This window comes from Arachis ipaensis, chromosome B6 (assembly GCF_059453495.1).
Source record: "Arachis ipaensis isolate K30076 ecotype BB chromosome B6, ASM5945349v1, whole genome shotgun sequence".
Taxonomy (NCBI): Eukaryota; Viridiplantae; Streptophyta; class Magnoliopsida; order Fabales; family Fabaceae; genus Arachis; species Arachis ipaensis.
In genome coordinates, this window is record NC_142441.1 from 10,045,841 (window position 1) to 10,072,582 (window position 26,742).

General features: G+C 33.5%; 3 protein-coding genes across 3 annotated transcripts; 1 reads left to right on the forward strand and 2 right to left on the reverse strand.

Moving 5' to 3' along the window:
• Window positions 1–9,635: 9,635 nt before the first annotated feature.
• LOC107648048 (DELLA protein RGL1-like) lies at window positions 9,636–11,613 on the reverse strand. Its single transcript, XM_016352072.3, has one exon. It carries the CDS (start codon window positions 11,504–11,506, stop codon window positions 9,761–9,763), a length of 1,746 nt encoding a protein of 581 aa, XP_016207558.2. The 5' UTR covers window positions 11,507–11,613; the 3' UTR covers window positions 9,636–9,760.
• A 6,533-nt stretch (window positions 11,614–18,146) lies between these two features.
• Window positions 18,147–19,415, reverse strand: LOC107648047 (uncharacterized). The gene has a single exon (XM_016352071.3). The coding sequence runs from the start codon at window positions 19,318–19,320 to the stop codon at window positions 18,454–18,456; it is 867 nt and encodes a 288-aa protein (XP_016207557.1). The 5' UTR covers window positions 19,321–19,415; the 3' UTR covers window positions 18,147–18,453.
• Window positions 19,416–23,023: 3,608 nt separating this feature from the next.
• LOC148554583 (chloroplastic group IIB intron splicing facilitator CRS2-B, chloroplastic-like) lies at window positions 23,024–24,768 on the forward strand. The gene is made up of 8 exons (XM_088491659.1): window positions 23,024–23,119; window positions 23,217–23,301; window positions 23,434–23,582; window positions 23,740–23,790; window positions 23,880–23,953; window positions 24,079–24,137; window positions 24,231–24,307; window positions 24,658–24,768. The coding sequence occupies exons 2-8, from the start codon at window positions 23,265–23,267 to the stop codon at window positions 24,766–24,768; spliced, it is 558 nt and encodes a 185-aa protein (XP_088347785.1). The 5' UTR covers window positions 23,024–23,119; window positions 23,217–23,264.
• Window positions 24,769–26,742: the final 1,974 nt, after the last annotated feature.

The following is a 26,742-nucleotide window of genomic DNA, read 5'->3' on the forward strand; positions in this document are numbered from 1 at the left end:
TCAAAAGACAATATGCATCATGGTTTGTTAAAACATAATTTGAGTGCCATGATGGGGTTCTTCTTTATCGAGTGGATCGACGAACTTTTATGTCATTGGCCTCTGCTTCTTGTTCTTCGTGTTGTGGTTCTACTTCAGAAAGATCATCTTCTCTGCATTTTTTATCTATTTGAACAGTGGTTATCTCTTTAACAGTGCTGTCATTTTCTTGTTCCTTTTGCAATTCATCTTCTGCAAATATTACATCTCTACTGACAACTACCTTGCGAGCAGTGGGATCCCACAGGCGATACCCCTTAACACCGTCAGCATAACCCAAGAATATACATTTTCTAGACTTTGGGTCTAGCTTTGTTCTTTCTTGGAAATTGTACATCAAGTACACAGGACAACCAAATATATGTAAAGAAGAATAATTAGGTGGCTTACCTTGCCACATCTCCATTGGTGTCTTTAATCCAATTGCAGTTGATGGTGACCGATTTATCACATAACAGGCGGTTTTAACAGCTTCTGCCCAAAAAGACTTGGCTAAACCTGCAGTTTGCAACATAGCTCGTGCTCTTTCTAGGAGAGTCCTATTCATTCGCTCTGCTACACCATTTTGCTGAGGCGTATATGCAACTGTGAATTGTCGTTGAATACCTGCTTGCTTGCAAATTGTTAGGAAATCACCATCGACATATTCTCCTCCATTATCTGTCCTTAAACACTTGATCTTCTTTCCAGATTCAAGTTCTAACTTTGCTTTGAACTCTTTGAACATCGCAAACACGTCTGACTTCTTCTTGATCGGGTACACCCATAGCCTCCTAGAGTAATCATCAATAAATGATACAAGATATTTTGCTCCTCCTAGGGACATCTCTGGCGATTCCCACACATCAGAATGAATCAACTCCAATATGTGCTTGCTCCGAGCAGTTGATCTACCAAACGTCAATCTATGTTGTTTGCTTGTAACGCAGTGCTTACAAAACGGTAAGTTTACCGATTTGAGCCCGGGAATGAGATTACGATCTACAAGAATCTTCAAGCCTCGTTCTGACATGTGGCCCAGTTTTCAATGCCATATCATCATCATTTCTTCTTGGCTTGATGAAGCAACTGATGCCTCTGCCTCTTGCAAAGTATCTCCCACAAGCATGTATAGATTTGCTGCAATCTTTTCTGCTTTTATTACCACAAGAGCTCTTTTAACAACTTTCAAGATCCCACCTTCAATATGGGTCTTACAACCAAGTTCATCCAATTGCCCAATCGACAACAAATTCTTCTTCAAGCCTTTCACGTGTCTTACCCCTTGAAGTGAATGAATAGAACCATCAAACATTTTTATTTTGACAGTACCCATTCCAACAATTTCTAAGGCATGATCGTTTCCCATAAACACAGATCCTTCCAAGACAGGTTCATATGTACAAAACCAATCACGATGAGGAGTCATGTGCCATGTTGCTCCTGAATCAACAATCCAAACATCAGTGAGCTGTTTACTGCCTTTAGAACCAATTGTTGCTTCGCCATACAGGATTTCTCCATCATCAGAGGTACTTGCAACACATCCTTGAGAACTTGATCCTTCTGGAACCTTCTCTATACTCTTTTTATTCCAAAAATCTTTCTTGAAGTGCCCTCTTTTACCACAATTGTAGCATTTGACCTGCTTCTTACTTTGTGACTTTGGTCTACTTTGGCTCCCACTGAAATCACGCTCCATTGATCTCCCTCTTGTCATCAACAAAGCCTCTGCTTGTTTTGAGCTTTCTAATCTATCTTTCTTATTCTTGCGCCTAGATTCTTCTTCAAGAACCGCAGCAGCCATGTCATAAAAAAAAAGATAATCAGTCAAAACATTATTAGTTAAGTTAATGATAAGCTGATCATATGAATCTGGTAGATTTTGAAGTAAGAGCTCTGCACGTTCATTTTCCGCTATGGTATACTCCAACGATGAGAGTTGGGAAAATAGCGTATTTAGATTGTTGATGTGATCCGTTGCCGATGTGGACTCACTCATTCGAAGAGTATAAAGTCTTCTCTTCAAGAATATCTTGTTGTGTAGTGACTTGACTTCATATAATTTGGTGAGAGCATCCCAAATTTCCTTTGCTATCTTTTTCTCTGCTACACTTGATAAAACTGAATCAGCTAGTGCCAAGTGTAAGTTTGCAACAGCATTGTTGTCCATCTCCTTCCATTTTTCATCTGTAATTCCAGTGGGTCTACCTTCAATTGCTGTCACGCAATTGTCTTTTCTCATAATGGCTTTTATCTTCAATTTTCATATAGAAAAATTACTCCCACTGAATTTCAGAATTTCATACTTTGCTGCCATTTTTTTTTAGACGGTAACTCGCAGCGGAAAAAAATATATTAATCAGCAACCTTTGGCTCTGATACCACTGTTAGGTACCAGACAAATGACACAGCAAAATATAGAGATGAAAAATTAGAAATTTGTATAAAATATGGAAACAATTGAATAACTTTCTTTGAGAATTACAACTTCTCTCTATCACAAGGAGACTACAAAACACTCTCTCTTGACAAAAGGAGAATACACTTCTCTCTATATATATAGAAAAAACTACTCAAAGAAATATTATGTTATTCTCTTTGGATGACTTGATTGAAATGAATTAAAGAAAAGCTCAATTTATAGGTGAGTCTCTTCAATATGAACCATCCGTCAATTAGAGGTATATAATTTTTCTCTTTTTCAACCATTAAAATTCTAAAATTATAAACTAAGATTGTTTATTACCTCTCATTTTATTTAGTTATTATTTATTTATATATTTTCTAAAATTAGCTTTACTAATTTTACAACCACTCTATATTTATTTGGTCTTTTCCACCATATCTATATTTCACTTGTTGAAATCAAATATAAAGAAAGTAAATCTCACCTAAATCAACTTATATTTCAAAAATTTAAACAATTTTTTTTTTTGTAAATATCGAAGAATTTCTTTTTTTAGCATATTAAATTACTCACTTATTTACGATCAAAATAACATCATACCCAATGGTAATAATTAGGTATATTTTTAGTGAGAGAATTTTTGTATTTACACTGATAAGTGATAACTAAGTATAAACAATTACCTAAACAATACCTAATTATTACTTTATTAGCGGTGAAGGGAAAAAAGGAAAATATTAAATTATTAATGATAGGAGTAAAGGATTTTTTATTTGAATAAACTAAATAAATATTTTTTTTATTGAAATAAATAATTATAAAAATTATTACGAAAATACATTTTTTAGTATAAGTTCTTACATATCTTGTTTACACTGTAAACGAGATAAGACTGGTGCGCATGACACGTGTATATCTCATTTACATACAAGCTTATCTCGTTTACATTATAAACGAGATAAGGCTGGAGAACGCCTATATATAGATATCGTTTACAGCGAGGTTCTAGGCCCCATTTCGAACCTTTTCATCACTTTCTCGTCTCTTCTATTCCTTTCTGATCATATCATCGAGTTAGATGAAGATGGTAAATGCGTGATCGGGACATCAACAAGCTGAACACGACATGACACTACGTCGGGGACAGCCGACTTTACGATTAGTTTTATTATCTTGACGTTTATATAATCCCATATATGCATAGCCATGGTTAGGTTACTTCCCAAGAACTAGAATATAATTTGTATCATTAAGAACATGTCACTAATAGTAACTAATAATTCTAAGAATGTGGTTATGATTTATTGGTAATTAAGTTGTTAACTACATGATTATTAATTTAAAGTTTAAATGTTGGAGTAGATATTTTCTAACCGTTAGGGTTAGTTTATTGGTCACACATTTTTTAATTTTTTAATTTAGTTATTAAGTATCCAAGTTTGATAATTAGATTATTAAGTTAAAGTTTGATAATTAGATTATTAATTATTTTATTGAATGTTTTAGTTTCACATAACGTATTGAGAACATGTGTATTAGTTAAATAAGTACATATTAACGGAAAATATCGTGTCGACATAAATTAAGTTAGTACATACGTGTAAAATTTTGTTAAGCAAATGTACAGAATAGTTAAGCCAATTTGATATGTTGATGGACCTATACAAATTTTTTATAAGCAATAATTGTAAAATATTTTGTTTTTGTCAGAGACCTCGTTTACTTATATCCCACCCTTCCGATCTCTCTTCTCCCCATGCCACCAAGGTTGCTCACTATCAAACTCTTCAACTCGGACAATGAACTAATGCGCCGAGTGCGCAATAGCAATGAATTCTCACACTCAAATATCACCTTATTGTCGCTGTTTTTCATACGACAATTGAGGTATACACAGACAACCACATATCTGCTACTACTGGACATTTTTGCCTACTTTTTGAAAAAAAAAAATTGAGGAGAAGAAGATATGGAATGTATGTGGAGAATGCCAAATGTTTCACATCCTTTTATAGTAGTTAAAAATTTGTCTTAATGTATCTCGTTTATACTGTAAACGCATTAATTTAACACGTATCTCGTTTACAGTATAAACGAGATAAGCTTGCACGTATTTCGTTTACATTGTAAACGAGATATATACGTGTCACGCGTACTAGTCTTATCTCGTTTATAGTGTAAATGAGATACGTGTAAGCTTATCTTGTTTACACTGTAAACGAAATAAGACTAAAAGATGTAAGTAATAATTTTTATAATTATTTATTTTAGTAAATAAAATATTTATTTAAATAAAAACCCTAGGAGTAAGTAGTGTGAGGTGTCATAAGGTTCTTTGAGTCTATTTAGTTTGAGATTAGTTAAGCTAGTAGTTAATAGTTACTAAACTCATCTACTATAAATACAAGTATAATAATAATTCTGTAACTGTTGAATCATAATCATAACTAATCAAACTCTTTTCTTTACCCTTCTCTCTCACTCTCTGTTCTTCTCATTTACTCTCTTACTCAAGACCTGATACCTTTCATGGTATCAGAGCTCTTCAGCTATGGCTTCCGAAGTTAATTCACAACCAAATGATTATATTGGAGCGCAAGCACATTCACAGTCGGCGATTCATGATTTCACAGCACCAATAGCGTTGAAGTTCGGTGCGCTCAATTTTCTGTCATGGAAGGATCAGATCAAGGATACGATCGAAGATTATGAGCTATTGGATAATCTCACTGGAAAAAAAAAGGATTCAAGAAAAATTTGTGTTCGAACAAGATCGAGTGACATGCACAGTGTCAGTGAGCTACAAGAAGTGGAAGAAGCAAAACACGCAAATTAAAGCTTGGTTGTTAGCATTGACGAGAAAGCATTTTACAATGAGGATGGTAGGATGCGAGTTTGTACATCAAATTTGGTTAAGATTGAACACGTTCTTTGTCGCATAGGTTAGGGCAAAAATTATGCAACTCAAGAACAAATTAGGAACTATAAAGAAAACTAGCTCAATTAATGATTACCTCTTAGAAATAAAAAAGATAGTAGATGCGTGATCTCTGTTGGAGATGATATATCCGAAATTGATCATGTCATGGCAATCTTGAATGGTTTGCCAGAAGAGTTTAGTGCCTTGATTACTTCTGTGGTGTCTAGAGTAGAACCTGTTTCAGTTGAAAAACTTGAAGCATTGTTACTGTCACTTGAATGTTTGTTGGCGTGATTTAAGAAGCTGGATTTGTTCATTCAGGTAAATGTTGCACACTCTAAAAATCACGGGAAAAGGAAACACCATAAATTCTCTAATAAATCCAATTTTGGAGGAGAAGAAAGATTTGGTTTTCGAGGTAGAGGTAGCAGATCTGGTGGATTTAGAAGAGGCGGAAGATTTTTAGGAACAAGAATTTTTTGTCAACTGTGCAACAAACCTGGGCATACTGCAGTACAGTGCCAGTTAGGTATGATGAAGGATCAGATTCAAGGGGCTTTGAGTCCAGAAACTATGATAATCGGAACTATGATGCAAGAAGCTTTGCCAATTCACCAAATCAGAGGTCAGGACCACCAAGGAAAAATCTAGCAATGAACAATCAGATTGCAACACATTCAACAATAGCTGACCCAAGCTGGTACCCTGACTCGGGAGCAACCCATCACATGACTCCAAACCCATACAATTTGATGCAAATGAGAGTTTATGATGGACCTGATCAGGTCATTATTGGAGATGGTGCAGGTTAAAAATAACTCACGTTGGAAACTCATTATTTAAATCTAATTTGAGCTTAAAATTGTTTAAACTTGTCAATTTATTGCATGTCCCTAATATCACTAAGAATTTAATCAGTATCAATAAGTTTGCTAGAGACCATAATGTGTTCTTTGAACTGCATGATTATTTTTGTTGTGTCAAATCTCATGGGACTAAGGAGGTGCTACTCCTTAGATCTGTGGAAAATGGATTCTACAAGTTCCATAATTTTAGCTTAGCATCACTTGCACTGAAGGCACTGTTAGTCACGAATTCCTCTCACAGTTCCTTTAGACTTTGGTACAATAGGCTTGGTCATCCGTCCTCTTCTGTTTTAACCAAAATAATGCAACTTAGCATGTAAAATTTTCAATTTCCAAGTCTATTTGTAATGCTTGTTACATTGGCAAGTTCCAAAATTTACCTTTTCTAGATTCTACCACGGTGTATACTTGCTCTCTCGAATTAGTGTATTTAAATATTTGGGGGCCCTCAACTCTCCCATTTCTGGAATAAATGGTGCTAGATACTATGTTCACTTTTTTTATGCTTATTCTAGATTCACTTGACTTTACTTAATCTCATCTAGATCACAGTTCAAATCAATTTTTAAAAATTTTCAAAACATGGTTGAATTGCAATTGAATTCCAAGATTAGTATGTTTCAAAGTGATAATGCTAAGGAGTATGTTAGTCTCTCTCAAAACTTGCAGGAACAAGGCATTGTACACTGTTTTGTGTGTCCTCATGTCCATCAACAAAATAGTGCTTCAGAGCAGAAGTACCAACATATTATAGAGATGGGACTGACACTAATGACGAATATTAGTGTACCTTTGAAATATTAGGGACAAGCCTTTCTCACAATTGCTCAGTTGATCAACATTTTACCTACTCCGGTTCTAAGCAACAATCACCGATGGAGAAATTGTTGAAAAAGAAACCAAATTATCAGAATTTAAAAGTTTTTGGGTGCTTTTGTTTTTCACACCTGAGGACCTATAATCAACATTTTTCAGTTTGAATTATCAATATAATCTTTCTTAGCTATGGTATATAACACAAGGGATTTAGATGATTGCTGCCCTCTGGTAAGATTATTACACTAGACATTATGTCTTTGATAGGGAAACTTTCCCATTCCAAAATGCCACTTCAACCAATCCATCGCCAATTCCTCCTCTACACATTCACCAAGACCTCCCTTTTTCTCCACCTCTTGCTCCTAACCCACATTCTGTCCCAACCGATTAATCCTCTTTCCAGCTGTTCCCAGTACCTGATCGCTCTCCTCTACAGCCCAGAACCATCTCCCACATCTCATCCATTGACCGTAACACTCATACCATGACCACCCAGTCCAAAGTATGGATTTTTAAACCCAAATTGTTCAATGCATCACTTGACCAAAAATTATTAAGCAAGCATTAGCTATTCCTCATTGGAAGCAAGTTATGGATGAGAAATATCCTGCACTAATGAGAAATAATACTTGGAGTTTGGTCCAACTACCACCCAATAAGCATGCAATTGGAAGCAAGTGGGTCTTTTGAGCAAAGTACAATGCCGATTGCTCACTTCAAAAGTATAAGGCCGCCTTGTGGCTCAAGGTTTTCACCAACAATCTGGCTGTGATTTTAAAGAAACATTCAGTCCCGTTATTAAATCGACAGCAATCAGAATGGTTCTCTCTATTGCAATCTCGAATGGTTGGCAAATTCGCCAATTGGATGTAAATAATGTCTTTTTCAATGATGATCTCGAAATGGAGGTCTATATGGTTCAGTCGAAAAGGTGGGAGACTGGGAACATTTCCATTGTTTGTAAACTCAGCAAATCGCTCTATGGGTTCAAGCAAGCCCCAAGAGCTTGGTATCTCAAGTTGCCTAGCGCTTTTCATTCCATTGGATTTCAAGCTATGAAATTTGATGTGTCTATCTTTACCAGATTTGATGGCTGTGAAAGCACGTTTTCTCTTATATATGTCGACGATATAATCATGATCAACAGCTCCTCTACTCTAATTGACAACTTCATCAAGCGATTGCACTCCGAATTTGCTCTTAAAGACATGGGACCTTTACTACTTCCTTGGTATTCAGGTTACCTCTAATAACTCAGGTGGCATTTAGCTCAATCAAGCTAAATATCTCCAACAAGTACTAAAAAAGGCCAAGATGAGTGATTGTAAAGGCTATGCTACGCCTATAGCTTCTGACACTAAATTGTCCCGCAGGGATAACTCTCCCTTTTCTGACCCGAGTCTCTATCGAATAGTTGTTGGTAGTCTTCAATACATCATTGTGACTCGACTCGAGATAGCCTATGTGGTGAATCAAGTATGCCAGTTCATGTAGCAACCTCTTGATTCACATAGGGAGGTGATCAAGCGGGTTTTGAGATACCTAAGTGTGACTGCATCCTATGGTTTACACATATCTCCATTGCAGGATACTAGAGTGATTGGTTATACTAACAGCAACTGGGAAAGTGATCCAGATGACCGTATGTCTACAAACAGCTACTGTGTGTTCTATGGGGCTAATTTAGTGGCGTGGTCCTCTAAGAAACAACATGTTGTATCTCGGTCTAGAACTGAGGCAGAGTATCGGGAGATTACTACACTAATTCCTGAAACAACATGGCTCAAGAATATCTTGAATGAGCTACGAACACCTCTTCAAAGTCTTCCTCTTCTCTACTGTGACAATCTTGGAGCCGTTCAGCTTGCTGCCAACCCAATTTTTCATTCAAAATCCAAGCATTTTGCTATGAATTTGAGTTTTGTTCGAGATCATGTAGTCAAAGGGGGCATCATCAGCAAACACGTTCCAAAAAAGTGTTCAAATGGCAGACATCTTTACAAAGATCGTGTCCTCCAAATTGTTCAATAATTTTCGTAGCAAATTCAGGATTACTGATTGTTAGATCCGAAGTTTGAGGAGGTGATAGGAGTAAGTAGTGCTGAGATGTTATAAGGTCCTTTGAGATTGTTAAGCAGTTAGAGATTAGTTAAGCTAATAGTTAGTAGTTACTAAACTCATTTACTATAAATATAAGTGTAATAACAACTCTATAACTCTTGAATCACAATCATAACTAATTAAACTCTTCTTTCTATTCTTCTCTCTCACATCTGTTCTTCTCATTCATTCTCTTATTCAGGATCTGATACCTTTTAATTAAAAAAAATTAGTTTAGTTCCTCACATATAAAAGACTTGAATCAACAAAAATGCTTATAATTAGTATGAGATATGAAACTTTAAGATCAAAATTCAAGAGGGACAAATTGGGACCAGCATGCCATAGAAGTAAAGAAGTCCACACAATACAAAAATTGAACAAAGCATGGACGTGAATTTGAAGGAACATGCACATTACTAGTGCATTGAGTGTTGTTTAATTGCTCAACTAGATGATTATTGATATAAAGGTGATACAGGACCGATATGTAATTTATACGTGAAAAAAAAGTTAATATCTGTAATCAAAATTAAATTTCGATAGAAACTCACCACAATTATATGAATATTTTCATCAAAGACAAGCACGTGTTAGTTTTTATTGTAAGTTTTCCAATTATTTTGATCATACAAACTTCCAAGCTGAGAGTGAATGCATTGGAGTTCCCTTCCATGAAACAGTTAGACTCTTACCATTTTTGTCGACGCTGCAGAACTTACCAAAAGTAAACTCCTTAGCAACCAAGTTAGCTTGGTAAAGCGACGATTCACTGAACCCTGTTTCCACCATTTTATACCTCGCGAAGAACCTTCTCCAAACATCTAACTTCACATTCCTAACTGTCCTTTCTTTGCCTTCAGCAGCAACAATGTTTCTTATCCCCGCTGCACACACTGCTTCCACCGCCATTCTGCACTCGCTATCTTCTTTCAGGCACGTTTCAAGACAATCCATGAATGCTGAAAAGTAGAACAACGCATCGATGAATCGGTTCACAAAAGAAGGCGAGTTATGATTTGAGTCTATCTCCAGCACTATCATAACTGAGGGTTTTATATTCCTTATAACCAGCATCAAATTTTCCAAGCAATTAGGCCTTGAAACCAGAGTCCTAAGAAAATACGCAGAGTACACAGCAACGCCTTCATCGTCGTCGACGTCGAAATCATCCAACTTGATTTCTGCCAAATCTGCCACGATAATCGCCTTATATGAAAACGGCAAGTTCAGTGACTCAGCAAAACTCGTTAACCTTTGTCCTGTACCTTCTATTTTGTTCTTCTCTGCGCAAGTTCCAATGGCGGTTACCTTAAAAGACTCCACACAACACTCTTTCCGCTCCGCCAGCGCTTGCATCAGAGCCGTACACTGCACTCCGCTTCTGATTTGAAGATCTATCAGGTGTATCTTGGTCTCGAAAGCAAGATTTTCCACCATAGCTTGTACACCAGGGAATTGCATTACTTGATTGAAAGGCAGATTCTGATGGCACTTAAGAGATTCATTGACACTCATCTTTAGAATCATTTCAGTTTCTTCGTTCTTATTCTGATTCTGATTCTGACTATCATGGTATGATGACATTACAACTTCCATTACCCTTCCAGTTTCTTTGTTGATCCTTTCGCGAAGCGCTTCGGCGAAATGAAAGATAACTCTCTGAGCAGCGTTTGCGATGACATCTGAATTCCATTGACAATGGAGGAGTAAGCGGCTGGCACGTTCGAATTGGCGGCACCCTACTCTCTCTGCAGCTGCAAGAAGAAACTGAGCAAGCTCCACATCTCTGTTCTCTTCTTCCGACAAGTTTCCAAGATCCAATCCATAAGGGTGCATGGGGATGCAGAAATCATCGTTCCAGTGTGCAGAGTAATGCACATACCTTGCCCCTGCAACTCTCATGATTTCTTCAGTTGACAATCTTTGATTCTCCGAACAAGCACTATTCTCGATGTTGTCGCTGCTGAAGTTGTCGCTTATGTTTTCCCCGGTTAGCTTCTTGAACTTGCTTCCATAGTTTCTCAAGAGCTCCAATGATGCTATTGTCAAAGACGATGGTGCCTGATGAATATTTTTGAGTCCTATTGTTTCTTGAAACTCTTGTGAAATTGGTTGGAGACTATCATAATCAGGGTCAAAATTGATGACATCTTGTAGGATCATGTCACCAACTTTGATATCTTCATCATCATGATCATGCTTGTGTTGCTGATGTTTGAACAGATTATCTCCTCTATCTAATTCCATTAATGCTGAGAAACCTTGCTTCTCTTGTAACACAAACTTCTCTTCATGGATATTAACAGAATCATAACCGCCTTGGAATCCACTGAAATTGAATGGTGTGGAGGAAAGAGGCTCAATCCCCATGTCACGTCGCAAACGAATACGAAAAGAAGAGAGAGCTGAGCAATTTACACTCAGGACAATGTTCTTAGGTAGATAAACATCGAGGAGAGTGTTACTATTATGTTTGCTCTATCATGATCCAAAGTAGAAAAAACTAATATTTAATGGGATAATGCTAGATAACCAATAATTTTTTGAATAACATCAACAACTACTAATCAAATTAAAATACACTATATCTCTAAATTACCTACTTAAATTTTAATATTAGAACAACTATTGGCACACCTAATAAAATAAACATATGATATATTTATTGTTCATTTTATTTAGTATTTTCAGTAATTGGGGACTGCGGGATGGGATAGAGTGGGTTTGGCACTTCCGATGGAGGAGGGAATTACGCTAATGGAAAACAGATACATTAGACCAGATGCTTCAAGTATTGCAGTCCGTTAAATTGATAGCGGAAGTGCAAGATAGAGTGGTGTGGAAATTTGGCAAGGAAGGCGTTTATTCTACTAACTCATTTGTGCCTGAGGTACAGATTCACAAAGGACATTTGGAAAGGCCTAGTTTCGCCTCGAGTGGAGTTGTTCACTTGGTTTGTATTGGTAGGCCAAATAAATACAAAGGATCGGCTTAATAGGCTGGGAATGTTACAACAAAATGATACTTTGTGCGTGTTGTGTAACAATGAAGTAGAAAATATTCAACACTTATTTGTTACTTGTGAGTACTCTTGGCAGGTGTGGTGTGCTTGAATTTCAGAGTTTTGACAAACGTGGACTGTACCTGGTACCTTGAAGGAACACTTTGACAGGTGGAGGTCCATGCCGTTGAGAAAAGAGCTGCACAAGTGTTGGCTACTTGGCTTCTACTCAACTATATAGAATATTTAATTACGACGAAATGATATCATTTTTCAGAAAAAGACAACAAAAATTATAAATTGTGTGACTCAAATTTTTTCATGTGCAAAAGAAAAGTATTATAAATAACTCATGTTGTTGATGACTATATCAAAAATGATATAAAAATTACTTTATTTTACTCTTATTTATTTACTCCACTTGAATGTTGAACTTCCTATTCAAAAAAAAAAAATTAAGCGAAGCTCATAAATAATGAGCATGCTAACACAAAGTTACCATCGAAAAATCCAAGAGAGAAATGATGTTTACATATTTTATGTTTTTTATCAATCACTTTTAGAATTTAATTTTATGTATTTTTAGTGTGAAAAAGTTTTGTCCAAACAACCAGTCGTATGTATAAGTAAAAAAAATGGAAAAATTATACATAAAAACAAATATACCATTTCTCAAATATATAAAATTATAAATATTGCAAATCACTATGGGGAACATGCATGTAAGGCATGACGCAACTTTGAAGGTGATGTTGTCGATGTTTCCATACATTGCAGTCCGAAGCCAGCAATTTTTTAAAGAAACCAATCATTTATTAATTAAAGAATGATCTCACCAAAAGATAAAAAATATGTTGTCTGCTCCTATACATTTTAAAAACCTACACAAATGCAGAGAAAGAAAAATCAATATGTGTCGATCCTTTTTTTTTCCTTTTTTTTTTCACTACAATGTGTACAAGTTGAATATGGATATGAATGTTTTTCAAAAGATATAGATAATTTATTGACAAAAATAAAACATAATTTTTTATTTATAAAAATTAAAAGAGTAATAACACCTACTCATTAATAAATGATGGTAGCAAATTAATATACCAATAATAGCAGAAAAATGTAACAAAAAATAAATGATGGTAGCAAATTAATATACCAATAATAGCAGAAAAATGTAACAAAAAAATTAGAATAGAAATAATAACATAATAAAATTTTTAACGTAAAAAATCCTTTCAATGTAAAAAGTAAATATTACGAGTCATCAGATGATTAAAATAAAATATCAGAGAGTCATAAATTATTGTACAAAATGTGCATATATCAAGCAAAACAACTCAAGCATTAAAATTTAGAAAACAACAACTAAGATAAAAATACTACAAAACACAATTGTTATTGCGTGACTAATATCTCTAACTACAGATCTCGCATTGAAGATATGGACGGTGAAAATGAAGAATTAGATGTCTGAAACACACTGTCCAAATTTGAGTTCGTTCAAATGATTGATGAATCTGCTGCAGTGGCTAATTTACAACGACAATTTTGTGTATGTACGAAAATGGCTCTCTCTTCTCTTTTCAAGTATTTTTCTATTCTATCTTAAATAAGACCCTCTCTCGATCAACTCTAACTCAACTTCAACCACTTTACTCTCAACAAAGAGCAACCATAGACTTGGATACTATAATATTTGGGTCCTTTTTCCACTTAGGAAAAGATCCCAAAATCCAATAAATCTCCCCCTCAAGATTATGTGGAGGTAATTACCAATCTGGCAATTAAACAACAAGTTTCAAACTTCCACCTTGGTAATTGCCTTGGTCATCATATTAGAACTATACTCATTAGTGTGAACTTTTTCAAGTTCCACCAACTCAATATCTAAAACATCATGTATCCAGTGATACCTCACATCAATATGTTTGGATTGAGAATGAAAAGTTTTTTTTTTTTTCTAGATGTATAGCACTTTGACTATTACAAAACAATACATATCTCTCTTTGTCCAAAATTAAAAGTGGTTACAAAGCCTTCATTATCAAGTCTTTTAATTGAAACCAAATTTAAGCAAATATATAGAACATGTTTAACATCTTTGAGTTGCAACTTCATTCCAATATTAGTCTCAAAACAAACATCTCCTATATCAATCACCATAACCAAACAATCATTACCATTCTTAAGCACTTCAAAATTGTCTGAAGTATAAGAAGTGAAGAATTTTTTTTTTAATAAATATGTATTAAAGCACCATCATTAATTGCCCAGTTAAACTCATCATCATAAATAAGATTGATCTTATACTCATAATCAACAATATCAACAATAAGAAGATCATTTGAAATAGAAAATATATGATCATTACCATCAACATCCTTCTTTTTTTGCTTACCTTTGTTCTCTTTTTTTCAAAGAAAGAAATATTTTTGGACATGACCCATTTTATGACAGTAATGACACTCAATATTTCTATATATTGACTTCGATTTACTCCTGCTTTTACCTCTACCTTTTTTACATCTGCTGTGATTTTTCTTCGCGTTTTCAGTGAGTAGCATTTCAAAGTGTGATGAAAAAATTCTGCGTCTTCTTTCTCATCTCTTCATTTAAAATGACACATTTAACAAGTTGTATGGTCACTTTACTATTCAGAGCAGAATTAATAAGAGATATATGAAATATTTTTCAAGAATTCGATAGAGTATTTAGCAACCACAATTTATGAACATCATCTTTAAACTTGATTCTCATGCTTAACAACTAATCAAAAATCCCTTAAAATTTATTTAAGTAATCTAATACTAGCAATTCGTCCTTCTATCTCAAATTCATCAACATACAATAAGTATAATTTATTATTGCCGGACTTGAAAGCATACAAGAATTCAATTTGATTCCACAAAATCCTAACATGAATTTCATTAGCAATTTAATTATAAACATTATCATCCATCCATTGCCTAATAAAATCACACACTTGTTGATATTCAAATTTCAAACTCCCATTCTTCGTATGTTTTAGACTCTTGTTTATGTGTAATAAATATAGGTAAATGTAGATTTTTGATAAACAATAAATATTTTATTCTGTCCTTCCATAGATGATAATTAGTGTCATTCAAATTTATCATCCTATCTAGTAGAATTATTTTTCTTTATCTTTCAACTAAGTTATAACGAAATGTCTAAAACTGAGTTCTGATGCCAAATGATAGGAATAAAACACACAATTTTTTTCTTGTAAGAATTAGAGAAGCAATAATATCTACTCATAAATAAATGGCAGTAGCAAATTAACACACCAATAGCAGTAAAAAATGCACAGAAAAATCAAAAATAAAAAAAAAAAACATACCAAAATTTTTAACGTGAAAAATCTCCTTAATGTGAGAAGTAAAAATCACGAGTTACCATGAACAAGAAAATAACTTCATTATGATCAAATACAGTATAAGAGAATCACAAATTATTGCACAAAATATGCATAGAATAAGCCAAATAACCAAAGCATTAAACCTTACAGAATAAGAGCCAAGAAGATAAAAATACCGTAAAATAGGGTTGCTGTTGCGTAATTAATATCTCCAACTACAAACTCGATATTAAAAATCAGAAGGTGAAAATGAAAAACTAGGAGTCTAAAACACATTGTCCGAATTTAAACTTGATCTAACAGTTAACAAATTTGCGATGATTAATTTACAGAAACAATTTTGTATATGTGCAAAAAAAGCTTTTTCTCTTCTCTTTTCTAGTGTTTTTTATATTCTCTTTTAAAAAAAACTTTTCTCAATCAATCTTAACTCAACTTCTCATTTCACTCTTAAAAAAAAACAACCATAAACTTGAATATTAATATCTGGAGTGGAGTTAGAATAATTCTTAGAAAAGAGTCAACATAAAAATATAATTTTAAAAAAAAAATTAAAAAGGACTAATATAAAAATTAATGACTTTTATATATTAAAATTTTTAATTTGAGGGCCATTGCCCCCCTCAGCTAACACTTACCTTCGTCCCTAATTAATATTTAAGCATTTTTCCTATACATAAAAGGAGTCTAAAACTTTTTATTTTCTATATACTAGTTTTATAATTTATATTCTTATCATCATAAAATGAAATAAAGTGACACTTTTACTTAAGTGAATTACTATACTTTATCCTATAATAATGTGATGATCAATTTTAACGATTACACGACAAAGCATTTTTAATTGATCGTGGTCTGCTATAAATTTGTCTTTATTGTAAAAATGGTCAAGATCCAAACAATGCATAATACCTACACCGGGAGGATTTGTATACATGAGAAAAAAAAAAGTTAGTATTTTAAATTCAATTCAAGAGAACGATGGAGGGATAAATTAAGGATGAGCGTTTGACCGACGACTGCATCCAATGAAACAGGGAAGCAACCAAAATGTCCAAATCAATTAGATTTTATCTACATTTTTTCTTTTTTTTAAACATATTTTTATCAGTATATCAGCAAATAAATTATGGGAATATTCTATGATTGATGGTATTATTATGAAAATTTAGGTACTCATGAGAATTTTCGGTTTATTTTAATTATGTTTAGGATATTGTATTGTTACTCATTTTTATTATTTAAAATTAAATTTAAAAGTTTAAAAAGCTTATGTTTTTTAAACAAACTCTTTTTTTCTCTAGTATTATTGATGTATCACAATATGAATAAAGTGGAACAAAAACGCTTATTTATTCTTAAAACACCTAAAACATTCTCGCATTATTAATATTGAAATATTGAAACAAGATTAGACACCGAAAAAATATTCAAACAAGATTTTGCCCTGCTGTGCTGTCTTAGGAAACTATACACCTGTGCGTAAAAAAGATTGATTACATTTTAAATATAAAAAATATTATTTATACACTAAAATCAATCACTAAAAACAGTCATCATATATTTGTATATAAATATAAGTATAATTTAACTTATTTTAAATATATATTTTATATTTTTATATGTATTCTATACTAATTATTGATTTTAATATACATTTAGTATAATTATTAAATATTTATACTAATATAAATTGAGTTTTTTAAACAACTTCTAATTATAGACATTACAACATCGTAAATTTATCCAAATTATACACTTACACATAAAACTTAAGAGTTTCCATCTATTATTCGGCCTTCGCCAAGTTTCAAATATGGATGCAGCATATTATGAGATGAGCCATCATAATTTGTCATTTCAACTAAAATCTTAGCCACATTATACTAATAAAATATTAGTTATTTTTATTTTGGACGATCATTAGAGTATTAGGCTTTTTGTTGTTGGTATAATTCATTAGAGTATTAGTTAATTGCTACCTATTGCCAACAAGACTTTGTGTGTGTATTTTTATTTTTATTTTTTTGTACAGTTGAATGAATCATTTGTTTACAGTTGTGAATTGCCGTATGGCAGTGGTTTTAGCCTTTTAGGCCAACAGAACCAGATTGCGGTGGACTAAGCTGCAGCTGGGCTAACGTTAATTTCAATCACTTCTTCCAATAATGGGCTATGAACTATTCCCCATTCTCAATACAAGCCCATAGGTATCTAATTCACTAGAATAGGGGGTGGAGAAGTCCACAAAAAAAAAAAAAAAAAACACGAGATGGAGTTATGAAGGAACCAAATCATCTCAATTTTTTATTATTATTTAATATTTTAATTTCTTCCACGTATTTTTTAAGTTTAACTTAAAAAAATATAGTGAAAGAATATACTTAATAACATTATTTTTTTTATACCAAAAATAGGAAAATTTGAATCCGCGAATTCTTAGGTAAATATAAAGAGACTATATTATTTGAGTTATAATTCATTAGCTATTTAATAACATTACTTGAAAAAAAGAAATTAAGATCTATTATTAGGTAAATGAATGGACTTAATGTATGAAAAAAATTTTTACTCAAGATTTTTGTGTGTCAGATCCTAATTAAAGAATCTATTGCAATCCTTGGAAAGAAATATCACTTCAAAATATTTACTATTAATAATTTCGTCCAAGACTTAGTATTTTGAAAATCTGATCATTGAGTTGCATATGTCAAAGATGCAACCATCATAATCCTTTATACTATACAAAGTGGTGTTGTTAATATACAAATATCCAATACAAATCTGTTATAACTCAGCAAAAAGGTATAACAATATTTTTTTTTTGTTTTTAATTTATTTTGGGTGCCCATAAGAATATTACTTTCATGTCCCTAATACAACAAATTTGGGTATGAAAAGAAAAAAGAAAAAATAGAGAATATTGCTTAAGTTTTACTTTTACACCTTGGCGTCATTGTCCTCACTAGTTTCCACCATGGAAATCCTTGTTGTTCTTCTTCTAGAGAGGGAAATCATGAAGATCCACATAAGAGCCTTGAGAATCTTAATGATCCCAATTATGACAGTGACATAATACAAACACCATCCAACAAAATCACCCATTCCCACATCCATAAACTGTTCCTTCTTTACCTCACCCATCACCACCAATGTCTCTACATCCTCCCTCATCTTCCACCACCACAAGCTTCCTAGGCTCGCCGCCATCACCACCCTCTCAACCAATCTCTCCTTTCTTGCTTCCACCCCGAACACCGTGTCATCCACCACCGGCCTCACCACCATCTTGGACCAAACATGTGTTGTCTCGTGCAGCCCCAAGAGGAACACCACCCTGCTCAAGAGGCTCCTCTTAACGCCGGGACCCGAGTCGCCGTCATCGTCGTAAAAACCAGCTTGAATGCTTCCTTCAATGCCTAACCCAACACAAACTTGGAACGCGCAAAGAAGAATCCACGCAGTGTAGAGACGAGGCTTAAAAGAAGAAGAAGAAGAAGAATATGTGAAAAGGGTGATGTTACCACCGGTGAAGCCATAGATCAAGGATGCAACAGTGAGAATGGAGACAAGAATGCAGAGAAGAGAAGGACCAATACGAAGTGCAAGGGAGAGAAGATAAGGTGGTGAATAATGGTGGTAATAGAAAGTGAGGGTTTGAAGGTAGTATTGAAGAGTAGAGAGCCTTGATAGAAGGAGGAAGGAGAGGGGTAAAAGGAGTGTGAGAAGTGTGAGGGTGATGAGGTAGAACACTTCCCTTGCAGCTGAAGCTAATGATGAAGAATTCATCAATGGATCTTCTTTCATCTTTGTGGCTAATGAAGGTTTGAGATCACAACATAAAATTGAAGCACATACATAGAGATAATAGAGGTATAGGAACTTAACAACTTCCAAGTGGTTGCCACGTCCATCCTTCATTTGCTTCACAATTTTATATTGCTTATCACATTAGAAAATTATTCAAAATTATTTTATTTAATTTAATATTATCTAATTATTTTAAACTGGTATTATTCAATTGAGTTGCATCAACTTCAATATTCTTCCTTTAATCATTTGCGCGTATTGGTTTGGTACAGAGCCTGGAAATGGAATTGGTGCTAACTTGGAATTTGGATTGAAGTGGTGCTGCCATATATGGTTGGCTGAAAATGCAAATTTAATTTGACGGGTAATTAGGTTAAGCCATTTGGACTTTTGAGATTTCAGATTTGGAGGACGCCGATACGTGGTTCCCCACCAAGCTAAGGTTCACTTCAATTTTATAATGTTATGTATATCTTTGACTAACACTCTCTACTACCACTAGGTGCCTATTATATTATTTTAGCAAGGTTTTTATTATTTGTTTTTCTTAAGGCAAATTAAACGATCTCTTTTGCTTGCATTCTTTCACTTTAGAATAACACTTTGTTTGCACATCAGTAGATAAATAAGCATTTTCGAAGTTAGCACACACTCAATTTTAGTAATTAATTGAGAATAGCTTATAGGAGTGGGAATAGAAAGAAAATTCCAGTAACGTAACGTTACATGGATGGCATACCATACAACTGATACTGATGACTGACTCAACTCACTCAAGTGTTAAGTCTTAACTACCGAGTACCGAGGATTATTTTAGAAGAAGGGTGGGTAGTAAACAGTAACTAATAACTATAGAAAGTAGAAACAAATTTGGAAAGTTTTCATTGTGGTGGATTATTTCTTTTCTCTTCCTGCTTTTTTTAAAAAAAAAAATCATATGGATTGCCAATATTTATCAGAGCCCAGCCTAGGATGTTTTTGGTCATGAGCCCAGCCTGCAATTAGATTGACCGTAGACATGGTTTTTTATGTTTTCAAGATGATAGTAGGTTGGCCCAAATTAATACTTTTTCAGTTTTTCTTTTGGTATCTTCAACAATTTTCATTGTCTAACTAATTTGGGTTGGTCAAGTAGTTAACTCACTCATCCGCTTAAGTAAGTGTTGGAGGTTCGAATCCCGCTTTGTGCCCATTGACCAGCGACAGACCCTCAAATGAAGCTCAGATCCGCGACGGATTAGTCCTTAACCTGTTGGGTTGGAGAAATACCGTAGGAAACAAAAAAAAAGAAACAATCTTCATTGTCTAACAAAAAAGAAAAATCAAATAAATAAACCTATGCCTATTTTTTTGGAAATTAATTAAAAAAAATGTTACTTGTCCTTTAAATTTTTAACTTTAAATCAATTTTTTTATTTAAATAATATTATTTAATTAATTTCAATATCTATTTTTATAAGAGGTTACTTGTTTTTTTATAAGAAATTGGAATTATCTATGGTTGGGAAAGTTGAAGAAGGTGCTACAATATCTTTCTTAGAAGATGTCTATTATGTGGTGAGGATGAGAGCTCTACAATAGAAGGTTTAGTTTTCGTTGTACCCCTTATTTTTTAATAATTAAAAATATGCCCAAGAGATTAAGTATAAGTATGCTGCGCTGAATAGTATTAGCGTGTAGAGTGGAGATATTGGGCTTTGGTTAAAAAGATAGATTGGGCCGGTAATTTCTTTGTAGCGTCGGTTTCCATGAAATGAAGTGAGTGAGAAAAAAATGTTAACCCTACTGGAGCTTTAGTTTAGGTTTGTAGGATTGGGCCCAATTGGGTGGAGTTTGATTGGTTTTTTATCGGAAAAAAAAAAAAGAGTTTGATTAGTTTATAGTGTTGGGATGCATGTTTGAAGGTTAAGAAATATTAGGAAGTAAAGTAAATGAATTCATTTAAGGATCAATCCACAGACAAAAAAAATAAAAAATAAGAATCAATATGTGTGTATGCACTACAAGAAAAAAGGTCTATGGCCACGCTTTTTTCTTGCCACGCTTTAAAAGCGTGGCCAAAAATGGTCAATGGCTACGTTTTTATGAGGGGTGGCGATTGATTAGAGATTTGGCCACGTTTTTTTTTCTACGCTTAAAAAGCGTGGCGAAAAGGGTCTATGGCCACGCTTTGATGAAGGTGGCAATTAATTCGAGATTTGGCCACGTTTTTTTTTTTGCCACGCTTAAAAAACGTAGCCATAGATTGAAACAGCCACGCTTTTAAAATGTGACAACAGGATTTTGTTATAGTGACGTTTTAAAAGCGTGGCCGTTTCCTAGAACTCTTTTGGCACGCTTCAAAAGCGTGGCCAAAAGGTCCTCTCAAAAACAAAACGCAGCGTTCCTTTATGATTCTAAACGCTGCGTTCTTCTCCTTCATTCTTCGAAATTAAAAACCCCTCTCTCTTCAAAGAACCCTTTTCACTTCGATGAACCCTAAAAGCTTACAAGAACCCCAGCCGTCCGCGAAGAACCCCAGCCCCTCACCCCAGCCCTTCAAAGAACCCCAGCGCTTGCAATGCCTCCGTCGTCACTCTCTCTTCCGGAACTCCCATCATCGGTGCTCCTTCGGCGGTGACTCTCGTTCGTGGTGACTCTCTCGGCGCTCACCGTCCGTAGCAAGCCCTCCGTTGATGGCCAAAAGAAACCCTTCCGCGGAGCGTTGGTCACATCGTCGACGTCCTCGTCAACTCAGATTCCCTTCGCCACCGTGAGGTCTCTTCCTCTCCTCCATTTTTCTTTTTAGGAATTTTCTGGGCCTTGAAAATTTCATCGTCAATTGCTATTTGCTCCAGCTACAACCATAAGCTAATTTTTTTTCTTTCCTTGTTATTTTGTTAGATTGTTGAAACTTGAGGGACAGAGTTTTACCCTCTTCGTATTTATTTTTTTTTAAAAGAGAAAATATATTTATCAATTTCTTCTCCATTTACTCTCCGACGGAATACATTGTTGTTCTTACTTCTTTATGTTTCTGTCATAATCAACTTGAGTTAAACGCTATTTGTGTGTTTTTATTTGTGAGATGATTGTATTCGTAATTTACTTTTAGTTTTTGTACACTATATTTGCTTAAATGATTTATCATTGCTCTTATTTTATTTATTTATTTATTTTTAACTCTTTCCTTAATCAGATTCTGGAAAGTTCATAACATGGGGTTCAACAGATGACTTAGGCCAAAGCTATGTTACATCTGGGAAGCACGGGGTAATGCATAACCATGACACTGTTCTCATGAAGTCTTTGTTGCTTCTTTGTTAGTCAACTAACATTTTCTAGTTTTTCTGCAAAAGGAAACTCCAGAGCCTTTCCCTCTTCTGCCTGAAGTGTCTATTGTAAAAGCAGCTGCTGGATGGGCACATTGTGTTTCTGTAACAGGTAACTTTGATCTCCTTGTTTTGTTGGGACTGAAATAGAATGAATAAAGGAACATTGAATGTGTAGTATTATGTCTTTGGAGTGGAGTAAAACGGGGGCTAAATTTACACATGATTATTTTCAACTGTGAACTATGCAGCTGTTATTTTCTACTTTTTGAAATTAAAGCTTTAATTTATATTTATATATAAATGCTTCTAATTTGTTTGATCAAGTTGTACTTAGTGAGATAATAACCAATTGAGCCATCAAGCGATGCTTCAATCACTGAACAACTTATATATAAAGTGGAGCTACTAAAGTGGAGTATACTCCTTGGCTTGTCGTAGGCTTGGGTAACCTTGGAAGTAAATACCATGGAACTAGGCACAATGTAATTGGTTATTCACCAAAAGTTTTTAAAAGTTCTTAAAAGAACAATAATCTTCTCTTGATGTGGTATGAATATTTTTTTCCCTACTATCTGTTAGGTGGGATTTGAAGTAATCAATAGCATTTCTAAAGCACAAGGGATTCGGATGAACACAATACAGTCTATGGCATTGATTGGAATAGGTAAAAAATTACCCAGGAATGATTTTATTCTTATTAATATTTTCTCCCTCTTTTCCTCCTCCAAGTTTATTGGCTTCATTTATCTTGGTAACTTTAGCATTGAGTTGTCTTTTCTTCTGTGATCTTATACAGGTTCTATAGGAGATGTACCAATTTTGCTAGCAAAGGCTCAAACATACATGAACTTTAGTGGCGAATCAGTTAGTTTCATTTCATCACATAAATTGCTAGATTTTATACGATATACACATGTACACTTGGTGAAATTGGTAACGAATCAAGTAAACCATCTATCTGATTTACTACTTTTTTTTGTATATGTTGATATTACATTTTTGTGTCTCACATTCATACAAATGACTTATGGATTGTTACTGTTAGCCCCCCTCTCTCTCTCATTTATTTCCCTAATTTTTCTTGCTTGTAATATTCCTAAAGGCTGGGCCTCTTGCTACATATTATCAAGTATCCCTGCGTCATATTCTACTAGTATGTTTTTCTAACCTTACTTCTAGTTGAAAGTAGTCAGCGATGACAATGTACAAGTTCCTTAAAAGTTAGTGGGAATTTTTATGTAGGTTTATGATGAAATGAGCCTTCCAAATGGTGTTTTAAGGCTTCAACCTAAAGGCGGACATGGTTACCACAATGGGTAATTCTTGTTGAATTTTTTTGTTACATGGTTTATAAATTTGGGATATCGTATAATATTTTTGTGTTTATGTCCTGTTGTAATGGAACATAAATTCCTATATAATTGGTGTTAGATTGTTGCAGGTTGAAAAATGTAATGGGCTATTTGGATGGTTCCCGTGAGTTTCCTTGGCTTTCCATAGGTTAGTTCCTTTCCACTTATCTCCTATCACTTGATGACTTGATATGGTGTCTAGTTTATTCATTAGTAGTATGTTTAATATTTCTGTTTATAGGAATCGGAAATCCTCCTGGAAATATGGATGTGAAAGCTTTTCTTCTGCAGAAGTTCAGTTTAGTGGAGCGAAAACAGGTTATACTTCCTGGCTTTCAACCTAGCATCACTTGGTTTAGTTCTTTTATTGTTGCATTACAAGTTTCTGCTTATATTTGTAAATACTTTGCGCTTTCACTCATGTTATGATAGTTAATATATTCTACAAGTTTGAGAACAGTTTAGAACTTATTTTGCTTATTGAACTTAATAGTAGTTAATAGACTATTGATGGATCCTAACAAATTTGGACAGATCTAACCTACAAAACGCAGTTCGAAGAGTAAAATCCTCGAATTTGTGTGATTATTTTATTACTTGTCGTAAATTATGTTCCTTTTTATTCCTTCCTTGATTGAATTTTGATGGAAATATATATTTTTTGACAGATTGATACTTCATTGGAGCAAGGAGTTGAAGCAGTGAGGACCCTGGTGTTAAATGGGTTTAATAACCATGTGTATAGATTCAACTTAGGGCAAAAATACAAGTACCATTAGGTTTAATTTTCATAAATTGTAGAGATGAACAAATATATATAAATGCTTCTAATTTTTTTGTTACTGAAAAAACCTGGAAAGTTTTGTATTGAGTATTAATGTATAAAATAATTATGGCAAAAATTATATATGTTGTTTTAATTTGTCTAATAATAAAAATTGCATACTATATTTATAGGTTTGGTAATAAAAAAGGATTGAAAATTTATATTGTGCAATAATGAAGGTAAAGTCAAATTTTTTTTTTTTAAATTTGACAAGGCTATCGCCACGCTTTTAAAGCGTGGCCGTATATCTCGCTATCGCCACGCTTTTAAAGCGTGGCCGTATCTCTCGCTATCGCCACGCTTTTAAAGCGTGGCCGTATATCTCGCTATCGCCACGCTTTTAAAGCGTGGCCGTATCTATCACATACGGCCACATTTTTAAGCGTGACAATCTGCAAAAGCGTGGCAAAAATTAAAGCGTGGCGATAGGTCACGAAAAGCGTGGCGATAGAGCAACCGCCACCCTTTCATAGGTCACCCTTTCAAAAGCGTGGCGATAGCTCAAAAAGCGTAGCGAAAAGCTATCGCCACGCTTTTTTCAGCTTTTCGCCACGCTTTAAAAGCGTGGCAATAGAGCTGTTTTCTTGTAGTGATGGTATGAATATTATAGATGTTTATATTTTTGAGGACTACTCAGGTTAAATTTTTGTTTTCTAATTGAAATTTTTTATGTTATGCAAAATTTGGAAGTCTAAATTTTACCAAATCACTCAAACTTAAATGTTAATTATAGTTTCATTTTTTTAAATCAATAACTTAATTATTTACTAACTCCCATAATGTGAACTTCATTGGATTTAATTGTTAGTCATTTTGTAAACAATAAAATTATAATTTGTCATTTATGTGTTTATATTGATTTGTATAATATTATATTTTTATCTATGTATTTGTAAGTTTAATGTTATTTATTTAAGTTAATTACGCATATAATGAAATATCCGAAGTTTTATTTATACAAAGTTACATGATACGTATAGAAAATAATAATGATAAAATACCCATAGACTGGAGTTTTAAACTCCAAACTAATTACCGTATAGTATTTTGTACGCTTGTAGTGCTGTTAATAAATAATAAGTAATAATAATTCTATACATGTATAAGTAGGTTTATATGTTAACTAAGTTCCTTTAGTGGCATGTAATAATTTAGTAAGATGTTGACCTTCCTACAATAAAATAGGTGATAACCTTTTTAATTTGTATAGCGTCTATTAATTTTGTTTTCTTTTTAATAATAATAATGATTTTCCATCATGCATAATTATATTAAAATCAGGTACCAAGTTATGATTCATTCTTAGATTTAACAAAATATATTTTTAGTAAATTATGTATCATGAAAAATATTTTATAAAAAATATTTTTGCACTAATATTTTTAGTATATATATAAAAGTGTGGTCGGGTTAAAGAATAAAAAATTTAACTAACAAAATAAAAAATATTTAAGAATAATAGAAAATAAAATATGATCTTATTTTATACCTTTTAATTATTAATGAAAAAATTGGATGATATTAAATATAATAAGTATTTAATTATAAATATTATGTATATAAAATTATAAATATTAAATTTAAAACACGTTTTTAATAAAGTAGTTAGTTAATAAATTTTGAATATAATAATCTAATTATTCATCAGATAATATAAAATAAAAGGCAAGTTATCTAAATAGAACAATTGAAACCCATGTTTACCAGGTTACAATTCTGTAAACACAGCATATGTGATGAGCGGATATTTTATACGTTTTTTGACATCATTTTCATATAGTTTTTAGTGTGTTTTATTTAGTTTTTATTAAGTTTTTTTAGGGTTTAGTGTTAAATTCATATTTTTGGATTCTACAACTAGTTTTTGTGTTTCAGGTATTTTCTAGCTGAAATTGAGGAGTTGGAGCAGAAGTCTGATTTAGAGACA

Coding starts and splice junctions, on each gene's coding strand:
- LOC107648047 (XM_016352071.3), bottom strand. CDS start 19,320: ATGAAAGAAGATCCATTGATGAATTCTTCATCATTAGCTTCAGCTGCA.
- LOC148554583 (XM_088491659.1), top strand. CDS start 23,265: ATGAACACAATACAGTCTATGGCATTGATTGGAATAG. Junction 23,583..23,739: donor TGAAATTGGTAACGAATCAA/GTAAACCATCTA, acceptor ATATTCCTAAAG/GCTGGGCCTCTTGCTACATA. Junction 24,308..24,657: donor GTTTAGTGGAGCGAAAACAG/GTTATACTTCCT, acceptor ATTTTTTGACAG/ATTGATACTTCATTGGAGCA.
- LOC107648048 (XM_016352072.3), bottom strand. CDS start 11,506: ATGGGGATTGAGCCTCTTTCCTCCACACCATTCAATTTCAGTGGATTC.